Here is a 16,504-nt window from a genome sequence, read left to right on the forward strand (position 1 = left end):
TTTTCTGCAGAGGTTTATTGTCAGCAGAAGTGATTTACATGGAGACAATGCGCGTGGGGTGTACTGTGTCTTTAAGCAGGGTCACCTGGGAGGGGGACAGGTGTGAGCCGCTCTAACATCACATTTAACCGGCACAGGTGAGCGTCTCTCCCCGTTTCCCCACACAAGCCGCCCCCCTCCCTCCCTTCTTTCCCTCCCTCTCTGCCGCTCTTGGGTCGGACTCGGGACGGGATGTCTGACTCACTAGCTCGCGCTGTCTCCACGGCGGAGCTCGAGCTCTCACGCCAACTCCACCGTCAGTGACGTCTCTGTCACGTGTCCGTCTCTTCCCTCGGTACGTCGGTCGTATTTTCCTCTTCTTCTCCACTGCCTTGCTTTCACCTCCGAGAGCCAGGCGAAATAAACAAGCGCAAAGAGAAAAGGAGGAGGTGGTGGAGGAGGAGGAGGAGGAGGGGGGTGAAGCGTCCGGTGCGTGTCCGGTGTCACGGTTATCACCCGCGGATGGACATAGGGGGGCTTCCACCTCCAAGTTACCATCAGTGAAGCCCGACCTCCCCGTCACTGACGATATCATTGTAAACTTTTACCAACCTGCGCCGCTGACACTGAGCTCCGACCAAGCGAGGTGAGTGGGCTTTTATCACGCATATTTACACCAGTGTTCCACGGTCCCAAACTTGTCGTGGTGCCTACCTTTGCGGGCTGCGCTTCGGCTCCGCGGTGCTGGCCAGCTGCATGTCGCCTGTTTAAAATGGCGACAGCCAACGGGAGGAGAGAGAGGAGTTTTTTGGGGCTGGGGGTTTGCCTTTCCCCCCTCACTCTGAATAGGATTCAATGTTTTTAATAAATAACCAAGACGAGCCCGTTAAGTTGGAGCTCACTCCGCCGAACTTGAGCGGAAGGTGAACACGCATCATTTTCGGAAATGTTTGACGGTGCTGCGCTCACAGACTGACGGGAAAGAGTTCAATGTTACTAATTATTACTGTGCGCAACATTTTAATATTATATTTATATACAGTGGGAACAGGAACCGCACTGATAACATGTTAGCTTTAGCAACCAGCCCACTTATTAATAATAATAATAACAACAACAACAACAACAACTATAATTTAATATAATTTAATCCAGAGGTGTCAAACTGATTTTACTTCAGGGGTCACATACCATCCAATATGATTTCAAGTGGACCAGAGAAAAGTGAAATTACAATATGAAAATATTTACATCTACAAAGTATCAATTTTAAAAAGATGTGAATAACATCTTAACAACTTTAAGAAAATTATACGAAATTTTAACAATATTATGCCTCAGCTTTTGATTTACACATGTGCATTACAACTCAAAGATCACGGTGGATTCACAAAGACTCAAAACATTTGGTCACAGGCAAAATACTGTTAAAATTACACTTACTTTTCCAAAGAAATTTTGTGTTCATATTTGTTTAGGTTAGTCAAATTTTGTTATGAAAGGAAAATTTGGAAATGTAAACATTTTGGTGGTATTTTACTTTCTTGCTCCAACACAAAGAGAAAAATCTGGAGTTGTCATTATTTCTATCTTATTGTGATAGTATGTTACTGGTCTGACCCACTTGAGTTCCTATTGGGCTGTATGTGGCTCCTGATATAAAATTATTTTGAGACCTTTGATTGTTAATGTCTTCAGTGTAATTTTTGTATTTTTCAAATATTTGATTTTACAAATTGCCGAATTGCCTTGCCGGATTGGACCATTTGGCGGGCTGGTTTTGGCCTGCGGGCCGTATGTTTGACACCTCTGATTTAATCACATTCAATCACTTTGACCTCTCACCTCTTAGTCTCACCAGAAAACAACATCTCCATCTCTAGCCATGCCAGGATGTTCCCATATAATCTTAAATGTGTTTTGGATGGACCTCCTAACATGTGCACTTGACACAAAGCTGGCAGACTTTTAATAAACTCTCCATATGATGAGCCAGTGAGTGTCCCATGTCTGCTGCCAGCCGGTTATGAGTTCGGAGGCTGTTTTCTTTGTTACTTATTATGATCAGTGTTGAGTGTATAAGTCAGGGGGATTAGAGCCAGCCTTTCCCAGACAGCTAATTTGTGTCTCATGTCCACGTGAGTCCCAGGCATAGACATGCAGCTTAATCCAGGTATCTGTTGATCGCACACAGCAAACCTTTGACACTGAGAATGGTGTTGTTTTTCATGTTATTGCCCAGGAAATGGAATGGGAAAACCAATGCTCACAGCACTATTATTATTATTGTTACTATTATTGTAGTTATTACTATTATGAGCCTCATTTTGTTGTGTTTCATTGTGCTTTCAACTCCGTGTCTCCACATCTCATTGACTAGTCTTGCTCTCCCTCCATCACCACCACCTGCCTCTCTTTCTTCTCTCCTCTTTGCTCTCCTCCCTTGTAGTTTTGCAGCTGACACAGTTTAATTCCCTTTTTGCTTGTCTCTGTGAAGATTTTCGGCCTTGTACTTTTTTTTTTTTTTTTTGGTGCTTCATGTGTTGAAGTCTTTTATTCTTCTCTTCCAGGTTGTTTTTTTTTATTCCTCCAATGCTCTTCTGCTGACTTGTTCTAAAGGTTTTTTGTGTCTGACTCCTGAAATTTCCTCACATTAAGAATAAAACTTTGATCCCTTTTGTGTGTTGACCCTTTGTAATGACTGCTTACTTGCAGATCTCTACCAAGTATGACCACAAAAACCAATTCATCTGCTTGTCAGGAGCCTTTTTTTGCAGGCGTTGTGGAGAGCAATGCAATCCACTCATACTTCCAGTGCAAGCAGGTTTTGGTCAGCAGCAGGAGCAGCCTCAGCTCTGCTTGGCTGGTTAACAGCTTGTGATGTCAGCCATTTTAGGTTGGACAGCACAGAGCATGGTAGTCCGCCATTTTTCTCTCCCTCCTCTTTCAGCAACCCAGTTTTAACGCATGTACTGGCAGTGGTCACAGCAATGCAGCCATTTGCAGCCCACACAGTCATCCACTCCCTGACCTGGGAGCAGCCCAAACAGGACTGGGGTGCACATGAAATGACACTGTAGGAACAATGGCACTGAGGTTTTCTGATGAGTGTTACCAGTCCTGCATGAGATCTAAGACGGCGTCAAAAAGAAGTTCAGGCGCATTAAATGTATAAGTTGAGGTTGTTGGTAAAGGTGTGAGTGAATTCTGGAGCTGCTGTTTAATGTGGGAGTCAATTAAGTAACCGGCAAATGCTGTGTCATTTGGTATAGCGTATAAGATGACGCAGGCTTTGTATTTTGTTTTTTGGTGCAGACTTGATAATTGGTTGATAACACCTTGGGACTGATGTGGTTCCCTTCTCTGAAAGAGATAGTATCTGTTATGGTTTCAGGCCTGTTTTTGTCTCCATTTCTGCTTTGCCTACCAGGAGCCATGCATGCCTCAGGCCGCTGTAGGCCAAACACAAGAGCCACAGAGAGTCTGGAGCAGGGCATTGCTGAGGCAGATGACTGGACAAGAACTCAAGTTAACAGGAAGAGACAGCATCAGCTCTGGCCAATAGCATGCCTTGGTGGCGACGACCACACCTAGCTAGGAGACATCAACACCGTGCGAGGGAGGTACTGAAATAGGAGCAGGGCAGGGACTCTCCAAATACCACTCACAGGGGTGTGTGGAACAAACAGGCCCCACTAGAGCCAGGGACTGGATGGCATAGGAGGGGTGTGTGGATCTGAGTAACCATATGTGTGTGTGTGGGTAAACACGCAAGTGCTGTAGAGAAACGAGCTGGTGGAGAGAGGGTAGGAGGTGGTTGCCATGGGGACAGTAACACACCAGTGGCGCTGCCGACCTGTCTCCCTGGGCCAAACTTGCTCGGAGAAGAAGGAAGAGTGGGAGGGAGGGGAGGGGGAGCAAGAGGGTGCAGAGCTGGGTGGATAGGGAGGGGGAGCAAGGGTGAAGAGACAGAAGAAGAGAGAAGAAAAAGGCGAGTGGGCAAAAGACAAAATGAACCTCCCATCTTATTATGTTTTGCACCAACAGATATAAGTATTACACCTGTAATTTCAGTGAGGTGATGAGAGGGGTGGTGTGGTTTGCATCTAGCTGAACTAATATGTCAGGCCGTAGGATTTCTGGTGTGTGTGTGTGTGCTATTATTGGCCTGTACTCTGAGGATGTAGCCCAGGCCCAGACAAGAGTCAGGCCAGGGGATGAAAGAAGGTCATGCTGAACAAGTGACGCACCGTAGATGATATAGGTTATGAACCAAGAGCACAAACAAAACGCATTGTTTTCTCGTGTCACTGGGACATCACTGACTCTCACAAACTGAAAACATGGTAACTCACAACCTCGGTAAACAAGCCTCACACACAGGCATGCAGACATCCACCCCCGCTCGCCACATACACACAAATGCGAGTACACATGCGCTCACACCCACCCCACCTCACCTCACCCACCTCCCCTCTGCATTTTCAATCTCACAGGAAACCCACACATGCAAATGCTAACAGACACAAACCCACCATCACCTCATGGTCAGTCAACCTATGCATGTGCAGCGTTTCACATTAAAGTTGTTGGTTGATGCGCTCACACCAGTGAGTCAACAAACTCGTATGTGGCCGACATTGTTGAGACATGAGCTGCCCATTTTGACTCACCAATAGGAGCTCAGTCTTTATTATACTGCCTTTTATTTCTCATGTGCACATTAAGGCCTGTTGATCTCAGCGGGTGACTGAACACGTGTATTTATGGTTTCTAATGCCGTCAGTGCTTCATGTGAAGTTATTTGCCTCTGATGCACTGCGTGTCAGTGTTAACTGGTCTTGATTCCTGTAAATGGAGGCACTGGATTCACTGTTTGTTTTAGAGTTTTGCATGAGACAGTGGACAGCTACATGCATGTGCAGATACATGCACTGAGGCTGAACTCCAGGTTGTGTCCACCAGCTGAAGAGCTCGGGGTGGAACATTCCAGGCTTTGCAGTGCAGCGTGGAGGGAGGGTGGAAGGAAAGGACTGTGTGATTGTAGTTTGGAGCATGAAGGGTGGCGTAGAAGAGCGGGGGTTGGCAGGGTGGGGTGGAGTTGACTGGTTAGAGGGGGGTAATGGAGGAAAATTCCTCACTGAAACACCTCAGTGCTTCCTCCACGACAGTTCACACCCCCCCCCCCTTTCCTCGCCTCCTCACCCCTAACCGACTGCCCATCCCCCACCATCCTCTCCTCTCCCTTTCGCTCCCTCTCCTCTCGCCTACCCACCCACACCCATCACAACCACGTGATGGATGGCTGGAACTGCCCACCCATAAGCCTTTGTGTTGGTCATGTGATCAGCCTGCCTTGGCAGCACTGTGCCCCCTGATGCAGAACTGAATGGCAGGGGAGTAGGAGGGGTGCACTACAGCCCCAGCCAAGGGCAGTTACTCTCTCTAGGGGGTGTATGGGGGAATAAGGGGCATCACGTTCCCTCCACAGTAGCAAACTTCATTTGCCTGTTAACCCCTCACACTCAATCCAGCAAGTAAACATGATACTACTTTTATCTAAACACTAAGTTTCAGTTTTTATCAGTAACTTACTGGAGTATTTTTTATGTTGATATTAAAAGGTAACAGAAGTGATGGTGTGTGTACTGTGGGGAAACTGGTTTAACTGCTAACTAAACCAAAGTCATGCATTCACTCTTTGGCTTTTTAGTGTAGATAGGTTGACTCTTAAAGGACATCTGTGGCTCACCAGACCTGAGAGGGTTAACTGTTTTTTTTTTTTTTTTTCAGCTAATGTACCATGACCTTTCTGCGGCAAAGCTAGGCTTTATGAGTGTTCTTTTGGTACTTTAAAGAAAGAGCAGTAATTGTGTTGGTTAAAAGTTACATCTGATTAGAGATGAGAAAGTTGACATACTGTGACGCTGATTTGCAGTGTGCTGCTCACCTGAGAGAGATGGTGGTGCTGTGGCAGTGTTTTATTTGTCACATTGTTCTTGTTGTATTTGTTGCTTGGTCTGACACAATTGGAGAGAAGTTTCCATGGAAATTGTGTTGTGTGTGTGTATAGGAATGGTAGTGTATGCTGTGTACTAGAAAAACTAGGCAGATTTTAAAAGAGAGATTGGATTTTTGTTTAGTTTTATGACTTTTCCTGTTGAACTCATGAGCTGCTGAACCCTTGTAAACTTTGGCTCTGTGCATGAGGTGTCATGTCGGAGCAGAGTGATTTGGGAGAGTAATTGCCCTAGAGCTGTCCTCCAACACTGCATCACTACCTCTCAGTCGGCGTGTAGGAGGGAAAAACTTCTCTACAGGAAGCTTCGCCATTTTGTTTGGAAACCAGGGGTCTAGAGCTCAAGTAAAAATGTTCCCCATTCAGATCCATGGGTTTCCATCTGTTAGTTTTTGCTTATACTCTTGTTAGATGTGTGTATAGTTTTCTAAAGAACATCTGTTTAAGCATCATCTTGCGCATTTGTCAAGCTGTACTTGATTTAATGAATACGTTTACAAGTAAAGGGAGCAGTCACAGATTCTGGAAAGGTGTTTGGAGAAACGGCAGATTAAAAAAATACAGAATGTAGTCTCTCTGTGGGGGTGTGTCTGAACGAGGGGAAGTGAGACAGAGTTGTGTGGGGGAGGGGAGAGAAGGGGATAGGACAGCAGTTCTCCCCAAAAGCCCTCAGTTCAGAGGCAGAATGAGCTTGTTCAATGCCCTCATAAAAGTGATAGCCTTCAGTTTCATGGAGTGGTGGAGCTGAGATTTACTTTGCCTTAACAGGCAACAATGGATTTGAAGAGGTTCATCTGAACTTTATCACAAGACCTTGCTGCTTTTACCTGTATTGGCTCCTCTTCTTACCTGCAGACATCCAGCTTGTCTTTGTTCTTATGCAACTGAGGAAACTGGTCTGTATTTGTAATGTAAGAAGTCCCATCTTCCTTCATTTGATTCTTCCTTCTTGTGTATTTTCTTATTCTGCTGAGCAAACCAACACATCAAATTACAGGTATATCTAAGTGCATGATGACTGGTGACTTGAACTAAAACATTTGTTGTCTTTAATTACAGGTTTTCATCTAAATTGCAGTGAGAACTACAAGCAAATGACCAGTGTTACAGCCATGTCCCTCTGTCCTCCCACCCCCATGCCTGGTCTATAGTCAAGCAGCGACAACCCGAATTCTCACTCACACCCCACCCGCAGCCATTTGACCAACCCCTCCCCTCCCTGTGGTCACAACATGGCCAGCAAGAGGAAATCCACGACTCCTTGTATGATTCCCAGCAAGATCATTCGCCCTGCAGAGGAGCTGGACCGGGACTCTCCTGTGCTTCTCCGTCAGTCCAGAATTTCTGGAGGGGACAGAAGTAGCCCCCCGGATCTTGGAGAGTTTTCTAAAACAGAGACAGAGGAGGCTGTCAAAGACGGCGCTGGCACTTATACCTGTAGGCCTTGTAACTTTGAAACCCATGACCTTAACTTGTTCTTGGATCATGTATACACTGGGCACCCAGACTTCCGCGCAGACCCCAGCTTCTTTTGTGTGAGCTGCGGGGTCTCAGCGCCCAAGTTTGAGGGGCTGGCCCTGCACAATGCCAGGGTTCACCCCAGCACATTAAACACTACTCTGCAGCTGAGGAAGAGGGACAGGAGGATGGTGGTGGAGCAGAATCTGGTGAATGGGGCAGACTCGGCAAAGGACAGTGAGATTTCTATCAGCAAAACCCCAATTATGAGGATGCTGAAGGGCAAGTCTGAGCCTAAACGGATAGTTGTGTCTCACCCGGTTTCTGATGAGCCCTTGTCAGACCCGCTTTCTGTCTCAGGCTCAAGAGACACCGAAAGAAAAGAAACTGCTGCAGTAACGGTCACCCATGTTCCCACTATTGTCCACAATGGAGCCACTAAAGTCACCCTTCCCTCAGCAATCCAGATAGTCAATGGCTCTGGAGCATTACCGATGCTCAAGACCCCCATCACACAGGTACAGATGTTGATCTTTAATTTATGCCTTTATTCAAATTTATGACTGTTTTACGTGTGTGTTTATGTGTATGTTTTATGCTGCTGATAACACTGTGAATTTCCCCATTGTGGGATCAATAAAGGAATATCTTATCTTATTTTAATCTGCCATTTATATTTTCACTTAACAAATTTTTTTTGTACTACAGATATTTAAAAATGGTGAATTATGGTCCAACTAAGGTCCAAATATATTCAGTTTACTGGTATAAAAGGAAAGGTTGTAGTTCACATATTAGGAGCTTGAAACAGATTATTGACTCTTTAAAATAATCAATAAACTGATTATTGAAATTGTTGCAGATTAATTAAAAGTTGATAGATAATAAATTAATCTTAGCAGCAATCTTTGTCTGGTTTTCCTCTCTTGAAATACAGTCTGAAATGGATTTTTTTGTTCTTCCAGGTGGTCTCTGTGGTTCAGAACAGAAACATGCATCAATCTGCTCCCATCACAGCCTCCACGAATGTCTCCTCTTCATCCTCGGCTTCTTCCAAAAATCTCCCCAAGGTAATTTATTGACTTTCATCATGTTTTGTTCTAGCTGTTTTGAGCATCATTTGTAAAACTGGAACAAATATTATTATACTTTACATCCCAGGTGATGATTCCTTTGAGCAGCATCCCTACCTACAGTGCCTCCATGGACAACTCCTCCTTTTTGAAGACCTCTTTTAGTAAATTCCCTTACCCCACAAAGGCAGAGCTCTGCTACCTGACTGTAGTCACCAAGTTCCCCGAGGAGCAGATCAAGATCTGGTTCACTGCCCAGAGACTGAAGCAGGGCATCAGCTGGTCTCCTGAGGAGATCGAGGAGGCCAGGAGGAAGATGTTCAATACTATCATTCAGACAGCACCCTCCAGCTCACAGAACCAGACCCAGAGCCACCACAGTCCAGCTCAACACACCATCACCGTTCTGCCTGCTTCACTGGGGGCTACAGGCATCCCTCACATCCTCCAGGGCTCCCTTGTCAGCCAAGGTGGGGTGATCGTCACGCAGCCTGTAATGGCCAATGGTATTCAGGTTAGCAGTGCTCCTGTAGCCCTCGCCGTCACACCAAAGCCCCAGGCAGCTGCCCGTCCCATGATGCAGGCCCGTCCTGCTGCAGCCCTGGTGGCAGACAAAGGCATCAGCATGGTGGTGGGGACAGTGGGCAGCAGCAGTACTGGAAGCAATGTAATAAGCACCAGTAATAGCAGCAGGAGTGGAGGAGGGCGCAGCAGCAGTATTAGTAGTAGCAGTCAAGGTGGTGTCATCAACCTTAGTCTTGGAGGCAGCAATCACGTTACCGCTAAGGGGAACAGTGTCAATGGTAAACACAGTGGTGCTAATGCAAATTCAAGTGATAAGAGCAATAGTAATCTTACCAGCCATTTGACTGCTGCTAAAAGCAACAGTGACAGTAAAAACACTGATATCAGCAAAGTCAACAGCACCAGCATTTTGCAAAGTGACAAAAAAGACACCACAGGCAGCAAAAGTCATAACAGTAAAAGCAAAACCAGTGGTGACGGACAGAAGAGTAAAGATACTAATGGTAGCAGCAGCAAAAACAACACAACAAGCCCAGATGACGTGGACTCATCCTCCAGTGACTTGTCTGTCTTCAAAATGGATGAAGCTGCTTCTCCCGCCTCGAAGTCTCCTTCACCATCCCCTGTAGGACCTTCCAGCAGCACACCGGGCTCTCGGACACTTGTCAACACATTCCTGGACCCCAGCTTTTTTAAGAGCAAGAAGTCCCAGGAGCAGCTCAGCACGCTCAAGGATAGTTTTCAGGTCAGTCAGTTCCCAGACCAGGAGGAGCTGGACCGCCTCATCGCTCTGACCGGGCTCACTGCGCGAGAAGTTCGCAAGTGGTTCAGTGACCGCCGCTACCACTTTCGCAACCTGAAAGGGGCACGTTCCACAGGTGGACAGGGCAAGTCCTCAACAGCAGGAGGAACAGGGAGTGCTGCTGTGAGTACTCATGGGAGCAGTACCGCTGGCAGTGCCAACCCTGTGGATCTGTCTGACAGTAGCAGTACCTCCAGTGCCAAAACACCTCAGCACACCACTGCACCTCTGAGCCCAACGGCAACACAGACACCCACGTCTCCCACCACACCTTCCCGTCGAGCTCCCAGAGCACCCTCCCCTGACTTCACAGCGATCCGGTACAAGGAGAGAGAACCTCACCAGGTAAAACCCTTTCTGTGTATTAACAGGCCGTGGACATAAGACTCCGATTGCTATTTAGATTGTCCAGTATTACTACAGTCTCTGGCTGCAGTGAATATTACCATGAATAAATGGATAAAAATAGTAATTGATACTTTACTCTACAGCAAGATGACCAGGTAAAGTTTTTGAAGCATGTGTTTCAGAACTTACCAGAAATCATGGTAACACACCCACCTACAACACAAAGGTCATAGTTTACAGGGATTTTTACACTGACCTTGTTTTTCGTAGGTGAGGGCTCTGGAGGCCAGCTTTGCACAGGATCCAGATCCATCAGGGGAGGAAGTGGACAGACTGCGAACTGAGACTAAAATGACCAGAAGGGAGATCCACGGCTGGTTTGCTGAGAGGAGGAAGAGGTTATCAGCTGAGAAAAAGAAAGAGGAGGTAGAGCGTGCGTTAAGAGAGGAAGAGGAGGAGGAAGAGAGGATGGAGGCTGATGGTGAGGAGAAACAGAAAGAGGACAGTTCAGGAGAACTGAAAGTCAACCCTATTAAAATAAACCTGAAGATGCTGAAGGTGACGGAGGCCAACGGTAAACCAGAGAGTGAAGGGTCCAGCAGCCCCACTGTTCAAACCAGCAGCTCACCTGCCCCTTCCCCAGGCCCCACCCAGTCCTCCACCTCCAAACCATCCCACACCTCCACCCCAACGCCCAAATCCTCCCAGTCCCCCAAAACCACAACCATCCGAGGCAGGAAGACGGCAGACCAGCTCCACCTGCTTAAACAGATCTACGCCCGTACCCAGTGGCCCAGTGCTGCCCAGTACGACGAGCTGATCGCGTCCACCGGACTGCCCAGGCCTGAGGTGGTGCGCTGGTTCGGAGATTGCCGTTATATGCAGAAGAACAGCCAGCTCAAGTGGCTGGAGTCGTACCAAGACACAGCCTTGGAGGAAGACCTGCAGAAGGGGAATGTACAGATCCTCCAGGCCCACCTCAACGACCACGGCAGGTTCCAGGAGGCTAAGGTACGGACTAAAAGTTGTATTAGCAGCAGCACAATATTTCACAATACACAAAACTTACACTCTGAACAAAAAACCTCTGAGATTATTTATTTGTAATGATGTGAAATCAAACAAAATACACTATATGGACAAAAATATACAAAAATATAGATTTCAAATATTATCATGATAAAAATGTTCATGTTAGTTTTGTCAATAAATATCATGATAAATGTCAAATCAATATTTGTTTTGAGATTAAAGAATGATTTTTCTACCTGAGTGAGAGTTGAAGAAACCAGATAGTTAATTGTGTTTTTTAATTCAATTCAATTGCAATTTTATTTGTATGGCCCAATATTACAACAAGGTTATCTCAAAGGGCTTTACAGAGTCAATTTAGCCATATTTCAGAAATTGAGAGCTTGAACTTCAACAAATATAATGGTAAATAATTTCAGTGTTGCGTAAAATTAAGTAAAAAGACATTTTGTAAGCATTTTAGACACTGTATTAACACAAAATTAACCCTAAAGAAAAAAATAAAGATGTTTATTGTGATATTAAATTAATTATATCATGACATTTGCCATAATCATTTTGTTGCCTAGCTTCTTGTTGGCAACGAAACACCTTAATTTAATGTGTCTCAACACTTTTGTCCATATAATGTAAATACTGACGTTATTGGTAATAAAGTGTTGGATGTAAACTAATTTGAGAGTATATTCAAAGAGCTCTATTAATGTTTGGATTAGCAATGCACCTGGAATAGATTTGAGACTGTTTTAGATTGTAGTTGGTTCATCCATGCTATATATCCTACAGGTAATAAACATATCAACACAACCTATTAAACCTGTGGCTTAAACAAAGACTGAAAAAAGAACTTAAAGGGATCATTAGTCTGGCACAGCTTTCTCAATGAATGGTGGGAAGACAGATCAGGGGTCATATAAAGACGTCTGTGAGCTCCTTTACTGAACACTGGTTTCAAATACTGAAGTGGAGACACATTTATTCTGTTACAGCTGCTCAAACTGTGTGTTTTCCTGCTGTTGGTTGTTGTATCATAAGCACAGGTCAATATTTTTTCACATTTTTGTGGAGCCCAGTGCCCTGCAGACGTTTTTGTTTTTGTCTCTCCCTTTTTGTGTAGACTTCAGTGATCATTAGATTTACTTTAGTCTAGAGTCACAGCAACAAAGATGAAGCACTGAACTAGACGTTAAACATTATATATAATGTTATGTACTGTTGGTAAAGAAAACAAAATCATTAAGTACGTTCACTTACATTTCCAAGTTCAGAAACTTAGGTATGGATGCACCAGTGTATCAGTATTTGCATATTAGATGTCTATTTAGTGATGGCTGTGGCAGATCTTTATCAGTTTTATATCAAAAGATTTTGTCATAAATTTGTATGAATCAGTGCAACTTAAAAGATAATGTGATGAAGGGCTGAAAGACTTAAAAAATCGAATTATTCTTACATTCATGTGAAGAATTCTTTGTCACGGGGGGATAAATTTATCAGGTGGGCTCATTTTTTTGAGCTAAAGATCTCTATTTTATGGAACTATCCTTTTTAAAATCCCACTGACACAGTACAGGAGAAGTTCCAAACCTTCTGCTAGGCTGCATTAAATTAACACAAAGACATGCAAAAGACTGTCTATTACTTTGAGAAATTAAAATTCTGAATAAGGAAGTTTGTGAATTCATACACTGGTCACATTTAAAAAGACTATATGTCAACTGTTACCAAAGAAATGACTCTTTATTTGTAATTTACCAATATTTGTATGGACCACCACAAGTTGTAAATAACACTGTCAGTCTTAAATACATTAAATAAAGCATTGTGATTATATCTTCATAAGGCAACACTTTGGGTGATGCGTACAATGGTAAAGAGTCGTCCACATGTTACTATGGCAGCCTGTCCACATGTTAGCACATTCTCATGTCAATAAAACAGATTTTTCAATATTTTACTCCAAAATTTATTTGGGTCAAAACACTGTATTCTAAATCTCTCTGACGGGACATTTTAGAGACAGTTTGACAGATTAGTGTTGCTAAATGACCCACATTTTTACTTTTAAGTTCATTTTTTGCTTTAGTTGGACCATAAGGGATTATCTAAAACAAGGAGCTACTTTATATTGAAATAAATGTTGGAATGGCAATCAATTAAAGTTCACTCTGACGGGACATTACTGTGTTTTGACCCATTTTCAGTGTAGTTGAACATAATATCTAAAAGGTTTTGTCCTACTTGATGTCAATTTCTGTGGAGAACTGCATGTTTTGAATGTTTGCGTAAAGCTTTAACAAATTTGTCTGTTTCAAGTCCAAGTCCGTTACCGAGCAGTAATTTGACATTTTTCACCTAAAAATTTTATCTCCCCAAGTTTAGTTATACAAAATGTTAAAGTGCTGATAAATACCCACTCAAATATGTATAATACATGCATATAAGTTACTTTGCTTACATGACAGAGACTGTTGAACACCAAATGTGTCCACGTGTTACTGCTTGATCGGACCCAAATAAATCAAATTAAATCTTTGTTTTACGCCTGTTGCTTCATAATGTCAGGGAAAAAAAAACAATGGAAATGAAGTAATGGGTATTGACAGGTAAAGAAACAGTTTACATTGAGTAGTAGTGTGAATATATTTAGTTTTAGTCTTTTAATTATGTCTGTTGACTTGTACAAATGGCTCTTCAGCAGGTGTTAATACCTTGCACACTCACTGAATAGTGTTATTATTATGTGTGTGATGTGTAGGTGTGCCTGAGCCCAGTTGTCGTGATAGTCGTTCGATCATCGTGATGGTATTTACACTATGTTTAATGCTTTGGCGTAACCATGTTATTCATTGTGGATTTATGTTCGACTCACAGCTGCAGGAACTGAGTGAAGCCAGCGGTTTAACCACAGACTTGGTCCGGTACTGGTTTTCCACCAAGGCCACGTCGTTGCCCCAACTGGAACCAACCTCAGCCGCTCAGTCGACGGGACCCATACCGGTCACACCGGGTCCAACGGCGGCAGAGCCTCAAACGGCGGGATCCTCCCCCCTGGAGCCGCAAACGGGAGGAGGAACGGAGGAGAAGATGGAGCAGTCTGTGTGTGGAGTCACAAAAGAAGAGGAGCAGGCGAACGCAGACGAGACTGTGAATCTGACTAAAGGTAGGATCATCTACGGTGCAGACACTGGGGACAAAAAAAGGCAAAAAGGCTCAAATAGAAGGAGGTGAGGTTTAATTGAAGCAGCTAAATATGGACAAACCACTATAATGTATGATAAGAGGAACACAGTTGATACTATAATGAAATCTGATCATTTATAATTGATGGTTTAATTGTCTTTTTCTATCTCAACAATAGCTTATTTGTACATGTGAAATTGACCTAATGTAACTGTAATGGCACTAAACACTGAACCAAATACATACAATGTGTATTTCTGTTTTCCTCCAAGGCTTCGGCAAAACAAAGGCAGATTTCACGTACATAAAGAGCCTATTATATGGCACGAGTTCAACTCAAGGATTTCCTCAAACAACAGAAATGACAATAAAGTAGCACTTGTGAGGAGGTCGATGTGCATTATTTGCTAAAATACATAAATAAAGCACAACCACTGATGGGGAAAGACTGGATAAATATCCACAGTGAAAGTATTACAAGTTAACTGGTGGCAATTTTTTTCTCTCCCAATTTTAAGTACAGTTTAAGTAACGTTTTTAATGATTTTTAGACAGAAAACCCAACTGTTGGAGTTAATTTGAATACACTACTATTTAACCCTAGACTGTGACTGAAAAAAACAAGGAAATGACTGATGATGATGAGTAACAGAAGTTAAATCTATTCTCAAACAGCTGAAATATAGATGGAATGGTGCATTTTTTACTTTGATGCAGCTGTTTTTTGTTCTTGTTCTGGGTCAAATAATAGTGTATTTCAGTGTGGGCGCCTCCTTGTTACAGAGTGATTAGAAATGGAACACGCTGCAACATGTATTTGTTGTAAACACACCACAGCCTGCCACCAGTTTACATTTTTAAATTCTCGTTTTTCCAGTTCACAGCGAGGAGGTGGCGTATGTTAATTTCTCTTTGTAATTACTACAGGAACAGATTGAAGAGGCCTTTGTCTGAGGACGGAGTTCACAACGCAGGTGGTCTTTGTGTTGGAAGTCTGAGGCGAAGGCAGCAGATGCGCTTGAAACAGGATCACTGGATGGAAACGGACCTTGAAACCATCCCCACCCGTCTCTTCTAGCTCACACCCCTAGAGGTAGGACTGGCCTCCACATCGACGTGAGACGGACGCTAAAGCCACCAGCCCCCCCCTCCCCTCTCCTCATCCCTCCATCCACCCACTTCCCTGCCTTCCCTTCTCCCTCTCCAATATCCTCCCATCCGCCATTTTCCCTGTTGAAGGAAGTTCACGTAGAGACTGGAGTGCAGGAGGTGGATGTGGCGGGAGGGGCGGCGCTGATGGTGTTTTCTGCTGTGTTTGTTCTGCCTGCCTGCTGTGATGTGAAAAAGGAAGAAAAAAAAAAAAGAGGGTAGATATGGAGGAAAAAAAAGGATCACGTGTGGTTCAGAGTGAAACCTCAGCAGATGTTGAGACTTTCTAGTTTGCTTTTGGGGTACGAAAAACTGCACAGCTCTTTGCTACAGGGTGCTTGCCGAAGCCTTAAAGTAAGAAAAACAGTTTTCTATAATATCAACATGTTCCTTTTTCCACTTCTGCTATCGTGCACTCAAACACTTTGAATCCATGCTCGCGGCTTACTTGAATGTGCTCGCTAGGCTGTCTTATGTGAAACACGGCACTGATGTTCATGTCATGTCAAGTTTTTTTTATTTGGATATCTCTTTGTATTCATTTTTCTTTTCTAATCTGTACATAGTTTTGGTTCAAGAGGACATGAAATTGTTCATTATGGGGAAAACGTCTGGAATTCAGTCATCCAAAGAGGGCAAGCACCCTGCTGTCGGAAAAACAAGAAAAAAAAAGGTGACATGATACGAGAGACTATGAAAATATGTTTGTGTTGTAGCATCAAGTGCTTCTTTACGTCACTGACGTGTACGTACATTTGTTTTTATGGAACTTTCTTATGAGATAAATTTGACTGTAACAGAACTGTGAACTTCTACCAGAGTTCCATACTTAGGCTTGATGTATAATTTTTACAGACGGTATTTGCAGAATAAACAGAATGCAATACATGGGTGGCTTCGAGTGTCATTGGGCTGCGTTGATACAGACGTCCAGAT

The 16,504-nt window shown here is 43.8% G+C and overlaps 1 protein-coding gene across 1 annotated transcript; it reads left to right on the forward strand.

Moving 5' to 3' along the window:
• Positions 1-494: 494 nt before the first annotated feature.
• zhx3b (zinc fingers and homeoboxes 3b) lies at positions 495-16,456 on the forward strand. The gene is made up of 7 exons (XM_030139549.1): positions 495-625; positions 7,058-7,974; positions 8,422-8,526; positions 8,618-10,201; positions 10,475-11,215; positions 14,111-14,399; positions 15,347-16,456. Exons 2-7 carry the CDS (start codon positions 7,231-7,233, stop codon positions 15,355-15,357), a joined length of 3,474 nt encoding a protein of 1,157 aa, XP_029995409.1. The 5' UTR covers positions 495-625; positions 7,058-7,230; the 3' UTR covers positions 15,358-16,456.
• Positions 16,457-16,504: the final 48 nt, after the last annotated feature.

This window comes from Sphaeramia orbicularis, chromosome 7, assembly GCF_902148855.1.
Source record: "Sphaeramia orbicularis chromosome 7, fSphaOr1.1, whole genome shotgun sequence".
In the NCBI taxonomy this organism is placed as follows: domain Eukaryota; kingdom Metazoa; phylum Chordata; class Actinopteri; order Kurtiformes; family Apogonidae; genus Sphaeramia; species Sphaeramia orbicularis.

What these genes read in the sequence shown, in the direction of transcription:
- zhx3b (XM_030139549.1), top strand. Translation starts at nt 7,231, where the DNA reads ATGGCCAGCAAGAGGAAATCCACGACTCCTTGTATGATTCCCAGCAAG. An exon ending in AGGAGAGAGAACCTCACCAG is followed by an intron (nt 10,202 to 10,474) that starts GTAAAACCCTTT and finishes TGTTTTTCGTAG; the next exon opens with GTGAGGGCTCTGGAGGCCAG. An exon ending in GCAGGTTCCAGGAGGCTAAG is followed by an intron (nt 11,216 to 14,110) that starts GTACGGACTAAA and finishes TTCGACTCACAG; the next exon opens with CTGCAGGAACTGAGTGAAGC.